Raw genomic sequence first — 17,359 nt, forward strand, 5'->3', positions numbered from 1 at the left:
AAACAGTTAAGCACTAAGCAGTGTCATCCATGGTGACTCTGGCAGCAACTAGCTCAGCCTGACCTCAGCTCTTGCCTTTTTCCTTTTACATTTTTTTTCTTTTCATGATGGCAGGCAAGAGCAGAGTTGAAATCCTCTCTGAAACAGCTGGAAAAGGTACGTGTGGGTCAGAGGGAGGGGGAGGAATTCAAACTTCATCTTCCTGGTGCAACTTTGTGTGTGTGTGTGTGTGTGTGTGTTTGAGAGAGGGGGGAGGGAGCATATTGAGACAGTTCTTTAGTTTATGTACTATGTAACACTCTAATACTATGCCTTTGGGTCTTCTGAAATTTTAATTATCCAATCATAAACAAAAACAATGTTTTCAGTAGAATGAATTTCCACTTCTACTTACACCTGCCAGCCAAAATGCTGCTAGTGGTATTGCTAACATGGGCTGAGGAGGAAAACCTAAATTTTCTGAATCCTGGTGCAACTTTGTGTGTGTGTGTGTATATGTGTGTGTTTGAGAGAGGGGGGAGAGAGGGAGAGAGGGAGGAAGGAGGGGAAGGGAGAAGAAAAATAAAAATAAAGAAGGAAACTTATTTAGCAAAGGAGAAAGACAAATGCTGTCCCTTTAAATCAGAACTGAGCATGCCTAGCTGTGGAATTCTGGGAGTTGAAGTCCACAAGTCTAAAATAATTGCTGCCTCACCAGCCATAAACCTCACTGCATATCACTGGCATCATACCATAACATCTTTCATGGCTGCCAGCAAACAATTTCCTGGATTCAGCCAATCATGTCTTCATCTGTTCCCCAAAGCTTGTGTGAATCATCAGTTGCACTAGAAAAAAAAATGCCATTTCAGTGAATGTTGCCCACAAAACTGATTAGAAAGCAGTTTGATTTAAAGTCTGATTCAATGTACTTAAACAGGGAGGAACCTTGCACAACATACCTAACCCACTTCCAAGCAATTTCAGGTGATACCTAGGAATCTATTGTCTTTGGAAAGAAGTAATGAAAATGAAAGGTGTTGCTTAATAAAAGATTATGCAAACTGAACACAGGTTAGAGTTTACCAATTCACTTCAAAAGCTTCCTGCTCCTATTAGATTTCTAAGAAAATACTTTTGATCATAGCATTTCCCACAGAGGGCAGAAAATAGGCTTCCTATTTCTGTTTCAGACCCAGTTTAGTACAGATTCTTCTTTGCACATGCTGGAGTGGGATGAATACATGCAGGAGAGATCATAAATTTCAGCCATCACACCTTTCAAGATGGGCTGAGAATTATTTGAATTACAATCCATGGCTCTATAACCCTGGTCCATGTTTTCAGTGTCAAGGGTGTCAAATTGGCGGCCCACGGGCCGCATGCATCATGCACAGGCCACACCCACCCCAGCTCCGGAAAGGCAAAAATGTTGCTATACGTCACGTGACAGCAATGTGACATGGCAAGTTTGACATCCGTGGACTATATGAACCTCATTCAAATACATCATCAAAATGTTAATGGCTGTTAAATGCCTTGTGTCAGCCTTCAAAAGCCAGGGATTTAAGAATCCCAGAAATCTCTGTAAATCTATGTCAAGAAGGACTGACAATTTGGATTGAAACAGATCTGGTGAAGTCACTTTGACCAACCCCTAGGCTTGTTACAAAATACTTCTAAGAATGACATTCTTAAGACAACACACACACACTTTTTTCCTTTTTTGCTTTGGGTCGTCCCTGAAATACAAATGGGAAAAACTAACAAAGAAAGAAATCATGCTCTTCAAATAACATTCCAAATAGATAAAATCAGGGGTGGGTTTCAACCGCTTCGCGGCAGTCCCCGCGAACTGGTTGGTCAGTGAACCCGGAAGTAAGTAACTTCCGGGAACGGCGAAGGGCCCGCCCGCCCGCGCTCCTTACCCGGTTTTGACAAGTTCTGCGCTTCCACGCATGCGCAGGACGCATACAGCACCTGCGCATCCTCCAGGAGCAGCTGGAGCATCGCACAGATGCTAGTATGCATGCGTGCACTGCGCGCGTGCACAAGGACGCCGCCGGCCCCATTCCAAACGAACCGGTTGGAACGGGGCGAGAAACCCACCCCTGGATAAAATGGATTAAATAGATAAGTCAGTACTGGAACTGATAAAACCCAAGGGATACTTCAGGAAGAATTAGTTACATTTTTGATATGCACAATATGAAAGGATCCACTATTATGTTCATATAGAGAGAAAGCAAAGAAGGGCAAAGAGCAACAAGTAAAGGCAATATTGAAGGCAAAGCAAAGGGATTACTTATTCCAGAAGTTAAGGTTCAAGAATTGTTGATTTAAAGATTTGTCAGAATCCAAATGAATAATGACTCCCTTTCTTCTGGTCTGAAACGGTTCCTCCCAGAGCATTGCTTTCCATCATCTTCTTCCTTAGGAATGGATCTAAAACTAATATGCTTTTGGGACTGATTCTGGGTTCTGATTTTTCATGACAATGTCAAATAAAGGGAAATATATTAATGTTATGATAAACATATCGATTATCAAAAGGGACATTAGCAGAGCCTTTTTAAAACCTCAGTGATACTCAAGAGTAGAGGGCTCATTTGAGTCCTCCTTCTCACTATAGTCAATGTCTGTCTGTCCGTCTATCTGTCTGTCTATCCATCCATCCATCCATCCATCCATCTATCATCTATCATCTATCATCTATCATCTATCATCTATCATCTATCCTCTATCCTCTATCCTCTATCTATATCTATCTATATCTATCTATATCTATCTATATCTATATCTATATCTATATCTATATCTATATCTATATCTATATCTATATCTATATCTATATCTATATCTATATCTATATCTATATCTATATCTATATCTATATCTATATCTATATCTATATCTATATCTATATCTATATCTATATCTATATCTATATCTATATCTATCTATCTATCTATCTATCTATCTATCTATCTATCTATCTATCTATCTATCTATCTATCTATCTACCTACCTACCTACCTACCTACCTACCTACCTACCTACCTACCTATTATCCAAGACCAAGTCATATAATTTAAAAATATAGTACACCATTCTTGGAGAGCATTAAGTTGCAGGTACAGTGGCGCACTGATTCCAGCAGCTGCATTTTCCCTTGAAATTTACTGTCCCGGCAATCCAAAGGGAACATTCTCCCAGCAGCGTCTCAGGTGCTCCCACCCTTAGCTGGGAGGCGCCAAACTGCACCCAGCCATCCTCACTCCCCTCGGCTAATGGTGGGAGCACCTGAGATGCCACTGGGAGAATGTCCCCTTTGGGTTGCCGGGACAGCAAATTTCAAGGAAAAACGCAGCTGCTGGAATCGGTGCACCACCGAAAATTCTCTGGTCCAGCTGCACTCGAGCTTTTCTAAGCACGGGGAGATGGCTGGCGCAAACTACCATCTGTCTCCCCATGCAACTCCTTTGCTAGCAGGCAGGTTCTAGGATGCCTGCTGCCACCAAAGGACCTTCTTGGAGTTGCCTGAGCACGGGAAGACGGATGGCATAAACTACCGTCTGCCTCCCTGTGCTCCAAAAAGGAAGCCCGGGTAAGTCCTTTGCTAGCAGGCAGGTTCTAGGATGCTTGCTGCCACCAAAGGACCTCCCCGGAGTTGCCTTTCTGAGCACGGGGAGACGGATGGCACAAACTACCGTCTGCCTCCCTGTGCTCCAAAAAGGAAGCCCGGGTAAGTCCTTTGCTAGCAGGTAGGTTCTAGGATGCTTGCCACCATCAAAGGACCTCCCCGGAGTTGCTTTTCTGAGCACAGGGAGACGAACAGTAGTTTGCATGGTGCAGCCGACACCTAGGAGGTCCTAGGAGACCAGCCACACCACATAACCTCCTGCTGCTGTCCCCACCCCTGCGGCCATGCTTTCTGGCAGCCAGGCATCTTAGGCAAATCCAGGGGCCTTGCAAAGGCCTTGTGAGGTCCCCAAACTTGTCAAAGATGCCGGCCGCACCGCGTAATCTCCTGCCACCATCCCCACCCTCCGCACCCATGCTTTCTGGCGGCCAGGCATCTTAGGCAAGTCTGGGGACCTTGCAAAGGCTTTGTGAGGTCCCCAAACTTGTCAAAGATGCCGGTCGCACCGGGTAAGCTCCCACTGCCATCTTCACCCCCGCGCCCATGCTTGCTGATGGCCCTGCAGCCCTGAAGGCCACAAAAGGTCACTGGACTCGCTTATAGTGCAGGGTTGCGGCAGGCCGCTCCAGATGGCCTTCTGCCCCCCGCCCCGCCCCACGCTTAGTTGCAGCTTACTTACCTCCTCCGAGTCAGTAGGCGGCAATAGAGAGCCAAGCAGGAAAAAAGGTAAGTGGGTTTAGATAGGGTTCTTAGAGGCAGGCGGAGCAATTGGTGAACCAGCCAATCAGTGAGCGTTGGGTGGGGCTAGGATAGTGCGGACAGGCAGGGGGAGTGAGCGATGGAATGGCCTCTGGACAGGCGGGGGTGAGTGAATAGGTGACAGGGCCGGGGCAGGCGTTCCAGAACTTACTTCAGGGTCCACTGATGGAACCTCTTCTAACCGATTCGGTAGATTTGACGAACCGGTTCTACCAAACCGGTGCAAACCGGTAGGAATCCACCTCTGGTGATATAACAAGAGAAAGGTTAGAATAAATATTCTATGATTTATAGCTTTCAGTGAGTGAAGTTAAAATCTCTGCTCAATAAAAATATCATCACTGTTCTCCATACAGATGGAAAAGTAGTCAGAATGAATGACTAACCTAGAGGGATTTATCTCACATGCCTGGAAGGTGGTTTGTAAATTTCTGATTGAAAGCATTCAAGAGGTGATACCGAACACAATTTAAAAAATGCAGTGCCACTGTATTCCAGGCAGGAATATGCAGGGCAGTTTTTTGATCTTCCACAGACCCCTGAGAGATTGAGTATAAGAATATGTACCATGTTTATTACTGCAGATCCCCCAAAGGCAAAGCACCATGGGCATGTTTATAGGTGTCCATGTTTGCAAGATTAGTATGGTGATTTCTATCAAAATTTGCATCATATTTTTGTGAAGATTTATTATTTTTGGACAAATTTAATATGTGTTTATCATATGGATATCAATTGGATTGTTGGCATTTAATATTCTTTTGGCTAATACTAGACCTAGAAGTCATGAGGCAATGATATCAGAATGCAGCACCATGATCCACAACTGTTAGTCCCAGATAAATATGTTACATAAAAATTTATGTGGTACTAACAAGATTGATTCCATGACTGAAGGACTATTACTACCAGCAATCTGTGAAAAAGTATAATTAAATATTGCTTAATAATTTAGGAAATTGGAGACATGTTGAATATGCTAATGGTTGGTTCAAGATTCAACCTGCCCACAGCCAGGAATTTAGAGTCATATTTCAAAACAGAATCATACTTTCAGATGGCAACCAGTTACATATAAATGTTACATAAAATTCACATTTAAAATTCCATTACATATTTTGTTTGCGTTATCTAATCAAATATGTGTACAGAAGGCATTTATGGGAACACACAAGTACAGACGCACATACTTACTAAATGTAGGCACTCATTGTGGCAATATTTATAGCTTTGTTCTTCCAAAAATTAGGGGTGTCTTTTCTTTGGTTATAGTTTGCATCAAACTTTTCAAGAATAAAAGAATTGCAGCTAAAGTTAGAGAGGATAGAAATATTGTGTAAGCATAAATGATATTGGCCCTCATAAAATGAATAAAGCCTGGAATTCTGTCCCCAGGATAATTTTAGATATGCAAATAATTTTAGTCAAGTAGCTATTTTTTAAGGCATGCCCAAGACATGGAGCTGGATGTGACATCAAGAAGAAAGAATGGTTCCTGCCTTTGGGGCCGCAAACATTCAGCAATGTTTCTCTTGCTGTGATTCCAAAATGGTGCAAACACACATGCTCACTCTCACACAAATAAACAAACAAAAGAAGTAAATTCTACCTGCAATTATGTTTTGGAAATACCAATGTTAATAGTTAGGACAGTGTGAAACTGTCCTAAAATATTCATTTCTGACTATTTTGTTGCTGGTGTTAGTTGCAAAGTCATGTCCAACCCATTGTGACCCCATGGAAAATGTTGCTCTGGGCCTTCCTGTCCTCTACCATCCTCTGGAGTCCATTTAAGCTCACACTTACTGCTTCTGTGACTCCATCCAGCCACCTCATCCTCTGTCATCCCATTCTTTTGCCCTCAAATATACTTAATTCTTGTTCTTTGGAACTATGATTATATATTTCCTTTACCAGTAAAGGAAGTGCAACTAGCCAGTTCATTAGAGAGTGTGACTCCACATATTAGGAACTGGCTTTTAATTTTTTTTTTACAAATTTCATTAATTAGGCAGATATTGACCTATTACTGCATATTAACTGATGCTTCTGTGTTTGGTTTGTGAGAATGGAAGGCTAGATTTCTGAGATACACTTATTTCTGTGACTTTTATTTCCTACAGCTCACTTCCTATCTCAGTTAAGGTCTTTGTTTTCCCCCTCACCAGCTCATAACATTTTTCATGCCACCAACTTGCCTGGTCATTGTTCAATCTTGCTGGTCTTGCAGGTTTTATTCTGTGTGATTTGGCTCCTTACACATTTGCTTTTCTCTAAGTCCTGAGTAGATGGAGAAAAACTCCATCTCATACATCAGTGACAAAGGGAAAAATTGTTGTCCTAAAAAAAGTAAGGTCCTGCTGCATTTTCCTAGGACTATTCTGCTTTTAACAAGGAAGATTAAAAAGGGAGGCAACTCTGCAGCTACCTTTAATATGTGAAATTGCCATTGCAATATGTTTGACAATCAAATTGTGTCTGATGAACGACAAAATGTTTATCTAACATTCATTCATTTTATCTAGTAAACAAACATTAAGGAATCTTATCAGTATAAGAAACATCATTTGTGGTATTGAAATAATGTGCTTCACTTCTGAATAGCTCTCCATACAGAAAGAGAAGTTAGGGAGAAGTAAGAAGGTAGGGAAAAGATCTTTCAGTGGCTTCAGTGAAAATAAAAAGAGGGCCTAGGAGCCGAATCACCAGTTTGGAATTGTTATCAGTTTTATGATACTAAAGAATTTACATTCATGGTTTTTTTTTCCTGGTGGCATGAGTGAATCACTGAAATAGAAGGGTCCATTTTTAATTGTCCGTTCCTGTACTAAATCCAGGCTTGGTATAAAATTGTGCCTGGCCTGGACATAAGCTGAATGTGGGGAAAATTACAATTAATTACCATTGACATCCACTTGACCCATCAGAACGGGAGGGTAGGGTATGTTACAGGTTCCCTCTGTTAAGGAAGTCCATCTACTGGAACCAAAGAAATGGGCCTTCTTCATGTTGGTTCCCTCCCAGTAGAACATCATCCCTATAAATTTAAGTTTGATCCCCACCTTAATATCTTTTTGAAAGGTCCTGAAGACATGGTTTTGCCAGTGAGCCTGGGGACACCCGGGTGAGGTAAAGCCCATCAAGTTGTTTGTTTCATTGTTGTTACCAGAGGTACAGGGTTTAATGGATATGTATTTGAAGTTTTACTTGTAAGCTACTTAGAATCAGTGTGAGTTGGTCGACCATATAATTTTTTCTTAATAAATACAATATTTTTTTAAAAAATATACAGATAATCCTTGACTTATGACCATAATGAAATATGCCTATCATGGCCATAAGTCATGATAGTGGTAAATCACATCACCTACAGGACTGGCCCTATTTTATGACTTTTTTGCAGAGATCATTAAGTGAATGTCACCATAGTTAAGCAAATCAACAATTTGCCACAGGCTGTAAGAAAATGCCAGTTTTTGGCAATACCATTGTAAGCATATCATGTGACTGGGGGATTATTGCAAATGGCTATAAATGCAGGCCAGTGTCAAGTGGTCAGATGACTACTGGGGGCGGAGCTGTTTGGTATTTTGGAACTGTGCTGTAATTACTTTGAACGGTGGGTAAGTGAATGGTTATAAGTCAAGAATTGCCTGTATTCTCATGGGATATTCCTATATGCACTCAGATGGCTCTATCCTCTTTGGACATGTATATTCCCTGGTTGAACAGCTCCATTCACATTGACTCTCAGGCAAGTCCACTAGCGTAGTCTTCAGAGGGATAAATGATCCATTTGGGTTATGAAACTTCTATTGGATCCTTAATTAGTAAAACAAGAGTATCGTATTGAGCTGTTCCAAAAGGATCAATAATGTTTCCACAACAACAAAGAAGCCAAGATGATGGCAATGAAATTTCAAATCCATTCTATTGCTAGCTACATTTATTTCCATAATAAAATAAAGTAAAATCTTCCTCAAGTCCATCTCAAGTGCCAATGGCATTTCATGAACCCATCCCACATTTTCTTGATGTATTGTTTGCCACTGTTTTCTTCTTGGCTATTTTTCAATGTCCTAATACAGTCAACATTCCTGAAATTCCTAGGTAAGACTCCATCCCAATACACCATGGGCAACTTTGCTTAGCCTCAAAGATTAGCTAGATGAATTGTGAGCTTTTCCCCACCTTTCTATAACCATGACAGAACTCTGCCCTATAACACTTTTCTTCTGAGACTCCTTTGTGATATTGGCTTCATCTCATCATTAGTGACACACTTTAAGACGCTTTCGCTCTACTAGTGTAAATTTGCATTTTCCCTTGGACAGTGTCCAAAGTTTGCCTTAAGGTGTGTAAAATGCTTGGAGGAAGTGACTGGGAACGGGCCGAAGAGGGTGGGGACAGCAAACTGCATGCGGCATAGTTTTCTGCCTACTTAGTGGTGTGTGGATAGCATTTCGACCCAGGCAAAGGAGAAAAGGCTGGGACTCGCATTTCTTTCGCTCTCCCTGTCGGCATTTATATACTGCAATTGTCTGTCTGGTCCTGCTTGGCTCCCTTCCCCGGGCTCCTCCGCCGCTTCGCTTTCCCCGTCCCCTGACAAGGACTCACATAGAAGGCGTGTCCTCTCGGGGCGGTTGCTGCCGCTGCGGAAGGCAGCTTAAAGCTATAAAAGAAGTGATCGGGTGCCGGCTTGAGCTGCATTTCCCGCCTCTGCTTTCCTCCGAAGGACTTGGAGCCGGTGCCGAATAGAGCAGCGGGAGCGCCTTCCGCGTGCTTGGGGGCGAAGAGAAGGCCAGGGCACGGCAAAGCCATAGAGGGCGCTAGGCGAGCCTCAATGCGTAGTCTAGCTGCCTTTGCAACATGCTGGAACTACAGATCAGCTAAAAGGAGTTTGCACACCACTGTTGGAGCTGGATTGCAGCGCTCTCTTTCCTTATGAAGAAGACACAAGTGAGTATCCAGTGAAGAAGTTTTGCGTCCAGCCGGGGACTTGGGGCTGATGGGGCTGATGGTATCTCGACAGACTTATACAGGGCGGGTGGGATGTGCGCTCCGCGGGGAAGGATGAAGGCGTCTAGTGTCCAGGCAAGTGGTTTGGCGGGGAGAAAAGAGCAGGTTGTTTTCCATAAGAGCCGGACGAGAGATCACCTTCTGGCTGTTGGGTTGTCTTACACCAACGAGCTGCCGAGTTTCTTGCAGAAGCGCCGCTAACTTTTCCCCCCTCTCCTCTTGCGCGTGGATTTGCGTGGCGTAGCGTTGTAAGCCTCCTTGAACTAACCTCGCGCTTCTATTCAACGGGATCGTTCTGATTAGGGGGCATCCTGGTGACGATGGCTCACTCTATGGCAGAGGGGGAAAGCACTCTTAAGGCCATTGGGGCTGGTGGTCGTTTGTCAAATCCCTCCTTTCCTGCCCTGTGACTACCTGGTCGTTTCCATCTGGCAGGATTCTAAACACCAAATAATTATTTACAGATAGGACAAATTGTGCAAATACTGGATCAATAGGTAAACTGAAATTGCTCAACACCAGCTAAAACTAAGGGGTAGAAGTATTGCTTCTTTAATAATCATGCAGAGTGCCTGTTTGGGGGTACCCTTTCTTCTTTGCTTTTATCTTTCGTTGACACCCCCCCCCCTCTTTTATCATTCCATATCTGAATGCTCCTTTCTCTACAAGCTGCGTTTTCTTTCCACAAGGGGACTGGCTGTTGAATAGGAGAGGAGTAGGAATTGAAAGAAGATTGCCCAGAATGACAAGGAATTGCTGACAAAAATGAGCTAAATGTGCTTGGGACCCTAGAAGAATATTTAACCAGACTCCCTTGCAATAGATAGATGATAAATAGATAGATAATAGATCAATGGAATCTCTCAGTGTTGTTGCCTTGCCAGTGGTGCTTTCTTTACCCCACCCTTTAATCCCAATGTTTTCCTAGCTACTTTCTTTGGTATCTCCCGCTGTCTTGCCTTATATGCCATTTTGAGTCTTGCACATTAAGCAATGAAGTGAAGGGATTCAAGCAAGGAGACTTAGGTGGGATCCGCAACATTTATTTGGTGTCATTCAAACAGAAACAATGAAATTAGATTGTTTCATTGGAAAAGTTGTGAAACAGAAAGATCCTATATTTTGGGATCAGTGAAGTGTACAGAAGTATTAATATATCTTTCTCATAATTTGAGATCTTGGTACATCTGGAATTTTAAGATGCGATGGAATGATTGAAAAACATCATATCAGAGTCCTGAGAAAAGAAAATGCTTTGTGCAGTCAACATATATTTTGTACAAATCGTAGTAGTGGCAGTTGCTACTTAATTTTGCTTACTTTGTGTATGCTAATGTCTGCTCAGATTGGAAAGTACGAGCTGGATTGGAGAAAATTCCAAAGTCTGTACTGTGTATGATGGAAAGGGTTTCTTAAAAAGACAAAAGTGATACTTAAAAAGGATGGCAAGTAGAGTTCAATTTGCAAGTTGTTGAATTTCACCCTACAGTTCCGTTTTGCACATGTAAATATGACTTTGAAGGTTACGAGTTGAATAGTAGATTACTGAACCTCAGATACTGATTTTACTCTAAAAACTGATGCAGTGGTATTTGGTGGGTTCAAGAGTTATTTATGTGGCTTTTCTGACCGGCCAACTTTCTTCTAGTCAGAATTCAGAGGTGTACTTGAACAGAGAACATTTTTAGGAAAGAAAGATGGATAGTTGCAGACAATTTTCTCTAATCTTTCTGTATTGTGTTGGCTGATGGGGAAAATGTCAGGTTTCAGAAGTTAAAATACAAGAAACCAAGATAATGGTTTATAACAAGGTAACACTTCACATTTAAGACAAGTGGAGACAACCCTGTCAACAGTGCATTGTATTTTTCCTTGTTCTTTTCCTATGATGCACTGTGATCTGGGATTAAAGGAAGCTTCCCTGCAGATCGTGCAGTGCAGGGTTTAGGTAACTGTGCTGGCTGTTCTCAGGGCCTCTTCAGCCTCTGAGAGAATTAGTCACTGCTCCATGCTACCTTAGCCATTGTTTTGTACCTTTCAATCTGCTCCATTGTTCAGACTTCTGTGTTGCTGAAAGCTCTGGGGTAGGGCAGTAAGGGTGGAAGGGAGGGTAAAAAGCAAGTTGAATCCTTTCTGGTTACAGGAATTTTTCATTAAAATCGGTAGTAGATATTGGAATTCATATTTTTCTTCTGGAGTTTTGGTGTATTTACTCAGAAGCAAGTCCATCTATATTTCTGCTTACTAGCATAAACTACAGCTATAGTAGCATACTATACTTACTATGCATACTTACTATGTGTTAATTCTCAGATTTAATCATTAGCAATGGACTAAATGACTTGATAGAAAATACTTACATATGTAAATGTATTTTCAACTGGATATTTGAATGCAGTTAGAGATTATATAATTATCAACTATACATGAAGATATACCATTCTGTGTTCTTTTATATTGGCCATTTAGAATTTGATCATGCCCATTCTCATTTGGGATGATAGTGATGATGTTATCTTGTTGAAGGATTGTTCTGATGAGAGGATTTACACAGTTATATGCAACAGTAAATGAATACTAATACAAGAAACAAATCTGTGTAATTGTCATATCAGAAAGGATTTCAAAGTAATAATTTCTGTAAACTTGCATTTACATTTTTTTAAAGCAACCTGATTGATAGACATTTTTTCACTGTCAGTTACTGTAAAGGAAATATTTCATAATAGATTGGGAGAAGTACTTTTTAGAAGCATGGGGTTGATCGCAACAAATTTGGAGAGCAGCAGGCAGACTCAGATATTTGACCTGCTGGCTAGACATGCAAACTTTAGGAGACCTTAACAGTGGAAAAGAGCTAGAGGCAGAAAGAATACAGCTTTCTTTTGCTGAATGGGTACATTCATTGCCAGCAGTTATATGACCTTCAGGGCTTCTCTGGGAGGACAGTCCGAATAGTACAGCATTTTTGCTGTTGGAAGAGGCTTTTGGAAATAATGAAATAGATGGTGCACAAAATCCTGGGGGAAGCCAGCAATTTATGGAGGCATAATTGTATCCAATTCTGAAAACATATGTTGTAAGGGGCGGGTATCTATTTAGCTTAGACTTAAAGACATTCAAAGTAGGCTTTTGTGAAGTAGATGTACATGAAGTTACTCTGTTGAAAAGAACTATGTTCCTATGCAACTCTAGGGTTGATACGCGTGACTGATAAGCCTACATAAATGTCAATCCACAGGTTTATAATTAAGCATAGCCCTCATTTGTTAGAAACAGCAAACACAACAATCAAATCTACTAATCAGTGTTGCTAAGCGAGTATAGAAAGAAAAAAAGGAATACATACAAAGAAAGACTCCGGTGAAGGACTGGTAAAAGTTGCTTTAGAAACCAAAAGGGATGGGCTAAATTGAAAATATAAAGAATTTTAGTTTCACTTTTGTCTGAAGCTGATGTAAGACAAGTCATCCTTCTCTTAAATTTCATAAACCATGGTTTAGAACTGTTGGATGCAGCCAATGAGTCTTGTTAATAGTTTTATATCTAGATGTGTTTGCAGAACTCAGTCCAGATAAGTACTGTTGTTGCTATAAGCACTTAACTGTAAGACATGCAGCAGCATTATTTGTTTGTTTGTTCATTTGTTTGTTTTATTATTTTTTCTAAGTAATTCAGGGCAATGGACATACCTTACATGCCTTTCTTCCTCCTATTTTCCCCACAACAAGCACCTTGTGAAGTGAATTTGGCTTAGAGAAAGTGACTGGCTTTCATGATTAAGGCAGGATTAGAACTGAAGGTCTTCCACTTTCTAACCTGGCGTCTTAACCACTAGACCAAACTGGCTCTCAGTACTGATATATGTAAAGTGAATTTTAACTAGACTAAAATGAATCTTAACCACACTTTTGAAAGGGTGGATTGAGGGAGGGATTCCGTGTAAATTGGCACTGGCTTTACACATTGCTTTGTTTCAAAATCGAGGCTCTCTGCATGAGCTGTATCTTTTATAACATTGAGCGTACTTAGTTTGGTATTTTTGGCACACCACTCTTAGTGTAGACAGTTTAAAACAAACGTCAACCGTTTGGGTTGCTGAAAGACATCAGCCTCCTGTGTTAACTAGCATGTGCATGATTCAACGCTGTGATATGAAGTTATATTTCTATAGTTCAAGCAGGTTATTTGGTAGTTGAAGTTGAATAACCTGGGATAATGTGTAGGGAAGTCAATATTTAAAAATGACATCCACTTCAAATAAAGCATATCGATTCACTTCACCTATCTTCAGTTGTGTTTTGTTGGGAGGTTCCATATTGCTAGTGGGTGTTCTGCAATTTGTGAAATGCCAAATCAGTAAATTTAAAGGAACCTAATGAGAGACAAAATAAAGGTTATTTTAATAGGGAATTTTATTCCCACACTTTTCTTCCTTGAACTCAGCGCATGTCCTTTATTTATTAGTCTAATGATACTAAGGATAATCTATTTTAATATAGCATTTCTTGAGAACATTTATCCCAAAAATCTTTGCATTGCCCACTTAAAGCTTGTTCATAAGTATAAATGTTAATATTGTGTTTATATTAAAAATTGAAAATGAATCCAAGAGTTGCTGGACTAGGGGCCTGCCCTGAATATATTATTTGAAAACTACAAGCATCCACAGGTCTTCATCCTCAAATTACTTGTTCTGGCATGGATCCTTGGAGGTTATTGGATCTGCTTCTAAAAATTATTTGAGATCTGTAGTCTGAGTTGCTTAAGTATGAATTTCTAGTTTCTTATGACATTAATACCAATTGATAAAATGCACTGTGACTTGCAATATTTGTAGTTACTCAGGAATATTAATGCTTGAAAATTAATTTATAAATAACTTGCTTTTAACTTCTGTTGAAGAACTTGTTTCTGTTGATCTGGTAATTGTTTCTGTAGCTGGCAAATGCTCAGAAAATCCAGGTAGAGGACTGTTTGATATTATACCCAGAAATGCCATGCAGTGGAAACTCTAAGAAAAAAGTGGGGGAAGAGGCTTCTTAGTACACACCTTGTGTTATGTAGTATACTAAGTGGAGGCAAAGGAGACGCCCCCCCCCCCAAAAAAAAACCCCACAAAACAATCCTATTATCTACTTATCTCCAGTGCTGACCACTGTGCAACCATAAGATTGATGAGCTAGATATGTGCATTTTGCACTCCAGGGGAACTTAATGAAAAAGGCTTTCAGTTCTTGCTAATCTCTGGGTGGTAGATTAGGTAGGTCTTTTTCTGATCTAATATGGCTTTTTCACTTTACTTGGGTAAATATTTGAACTAGAAATAGAAGAACTATTGAAATAGGCATTATAGGTAGCTCTTGACTTATGATGTAATAGAGCCTGCCCATCTACATAGTTGCAAGTTATGACAGTTGTAAAATGAACCACCATGTTACAAGACCCATTTTTATGACCTTTTTGCAGCAGTCATAAAGCAAATTTAAGCTGTAGCCATTAAGCAAATTCTTTATTTGCTATGGGCAAATAAACCAGAAATAAACACAGCGAAAAAGGTGTTAATTGTGGTTGTCTAACCATGGGATGCTGTAAATGCAAACTGTTATCAAGCACCCAAAATGTGGTCATGTGACTATGTGGAGAGGGAAGACTTCAGAATGGGGTCAAATGGTTATTAAGTGATCGATCATACATTGAAGGCTATACATAAGCAACAACAAAGACAAGATAAAGTGTAATATTTATAGGAAATTCTAGAAATTTGTGACAAAATGTTTGTTTGTTTAAATATTTAGCAATTTCAGCATCCTTGAAGAAGAACATTTCTATATTGTTTGTTTGTTTAGAAAATGTATACTGCTGCCCAACTTAAGTAAATAATTCTAGGTGGTTAACAACAATACAAATTTAAGTCTTTTGGGCAGCAGATTTTCCTTTGAGCTTCCAGGTTTGCATTGGTAGTTTTTCTGAGTCTACATGAATATAGATGTGTGTGCAATGTATCATCTAATCTAAGGGTATTCCTTTATAGATATTATATTTGTAATTATTTGTAGAGTTTGTACAGAAGAATAAGAAATAGAGGGTGTAGATGGGATACACTGGTCGAGTTCTCTCTTGCTTTCTTGGTGATTAGATCTGAGAACTGAAATAGCTGGTCAGAGAAATACAACTTACATATTTTTGAAGACCTATTGCAATGGTTCCCAAACTTGGCAACTTTAAGACTTGTGGACTTCAACTCCCAGAAGCTCTGCTGGCTGGAGAATTCTGGGAGTTGAAGTCCACAAGTCTTAAAGTTGCCAAGTTTGGGAACCACTGACCTATTGAATAACCACACAAAAGTGACTATATACACTGTGTCTTGTTTCCAAGGCTATATTCAGCAGGGCATCCTCTTGATTAAGTGCTCACAGTCGGTACTGGATGTACACGAGCAAAAAAGATTTTCTGATTGCTTTCCAGTCTTGAATATTATCAAGAAAACTTTAATTATAGAAGGAGATTTGAGGATTTATGCATTTGTGAACTTCTAGATGCTAGTATATGATCACACTCCACAACTTGATACATTTGTCAATGAAGGAAGACAAAACTAAGTATATCAGTAGAGGATTGATTGCCAGAATTGCAAAATGCTATGCATACAGTGATCACAGAACAAAGTATGCAGAGGCAGTAGGTTTCAGCAGTAACTGCTGCCCTTTTGACTGATGCATGCTTCAGTATAAAGTACATAATACTCTATATAAACTATGAAGGTGCAGACAGAGAAAATAGTTTAGCCAAGATACAGTACAGTGCACATTAAAAGCATATTGAAATGTTCTGACAAAGTGTTTTCTGAATTTGTTTGACATATTCACAAAGGAGGATTAAGAAATTAATACATATATTACTGTTACTGTAACTTAAGCCTTTAAAAAATACTAACATACAAGATTTTCTGATCATCTGTTTTCTTAAACATGTTGATTGCAATATTGATAATGAATTGTCAGGTAGACAAATGTTTGTTCATTGTAATTTTCTAATGGAATAGATTTTGTCATCTATCAATCAATCTATCTATCTATCTATCTATCTATCTATCTATCTATCTATCTATCTATCTATCTATCTATCTATCATCTATCTATCTATCATCTATCTAGCTTCCTCGCAGTTTAAGATGCTAAGCTGCTTCTGACAATGTAAAAAATACTATGTTACCTCCTAAGAATTGCTTAGGAGCTTAGGCTTTAAAAATCCTGTGAATATCTCTTTTTGTGCTATCTAGAATGTATTAGAAATTGTAAATTGCATTACATAGTGTGAAAACAGCAATTTCTTGTGGTATTAAGGTTTAATTTTGAAGTATAAGGAAGGGAACTGAGTATAGTAAAGATATGGTCCAATTTATCAAATGGAGTTCAAAAGAATTTAAAGGAAGCACAATAAGTAAACAGGGTTGTAATGAAAATAATTATAGGATTGTGTAAAAGAAACATCTACCAAGAACATAGAAGGGTATTGAGAATGCAAGCTTCCTTCTGTACTGTTTTTTTCCCCAAGAGGAGATCTTTAAGATCTGCTAATATGTTATTTCTGTCTTGACATTTAGTGTGTATCAGCAATAATTTAAGCATATTCATCAGATTTATATCCTTTTTCTTGAAGAATAGCAAAATGGTTCATAGCAGCTCTCTCCACAATAATTATCTTATGCACTACCAATGATTAATTGGAAGCTTTTGTTAATATCATTGCAATGTCTGTCTATACTTCTGTTTCAATGTAATTTTCCTTTCAATGCTAGTTATATGAAAAATTTTCTAATTGATATGCTCCCTTCAGACTTATTCTTCATGTAGTGTCTGGGGGTTATACTTTAGTTCCCATAGCTCTACACTTCCTTTTATTCCCATTTGGATGCCACTAACTTATTTGCCTTCTGTATAAATGTTTGCCCTCTGT

The 17,359-nt window shown here is 39.7% G+C and overlaps 1 protein-coding gene across 1 annotated transcript in view; it reads left to right on the forward strand.

The window, feature by feature from the left end:
• The first annotated feature begins 8,862 nt into the window (after window positions 1–8,862).
• Window positions 8,863–17,359, forward strand: part of KITLG (KIT ligand) — a 60,413-nt gene continuing 51,916 nt past the window's right edge. Inside the window, exon 1 of the mRNA XM_087723364.1 lies at window positions 8,863–9,340. Coding sequence (XP_087579490.1) covers window positions 9,326–9,340 — 15 coding nt within the window. The 5' untranslated portion in view covers window positions 8,863–9,325. The remainder of the gene's footprint in view (window positions 9,341–17,359) is intronic.

The sequence above is a fragment of the Thamnophis sirtalis genome, unplaced genomic scaffold (genome assembly GCF_051295495.1).
Source record: "Thamnophis sirtalis isolate CommonGarterSnake01/CBP01778 unplaced genomic scaffold, rThaSir2_p1.2 scaffold_9, whole genome shotgun sequence".
NCBI classification, from domain to species: domain Eukaryota; kingdom Metazoa; phylum Chordata; class Lepidosauria; order Squamata; family Natricidae; genus Thamnophis; species Thamnophis sirtalis.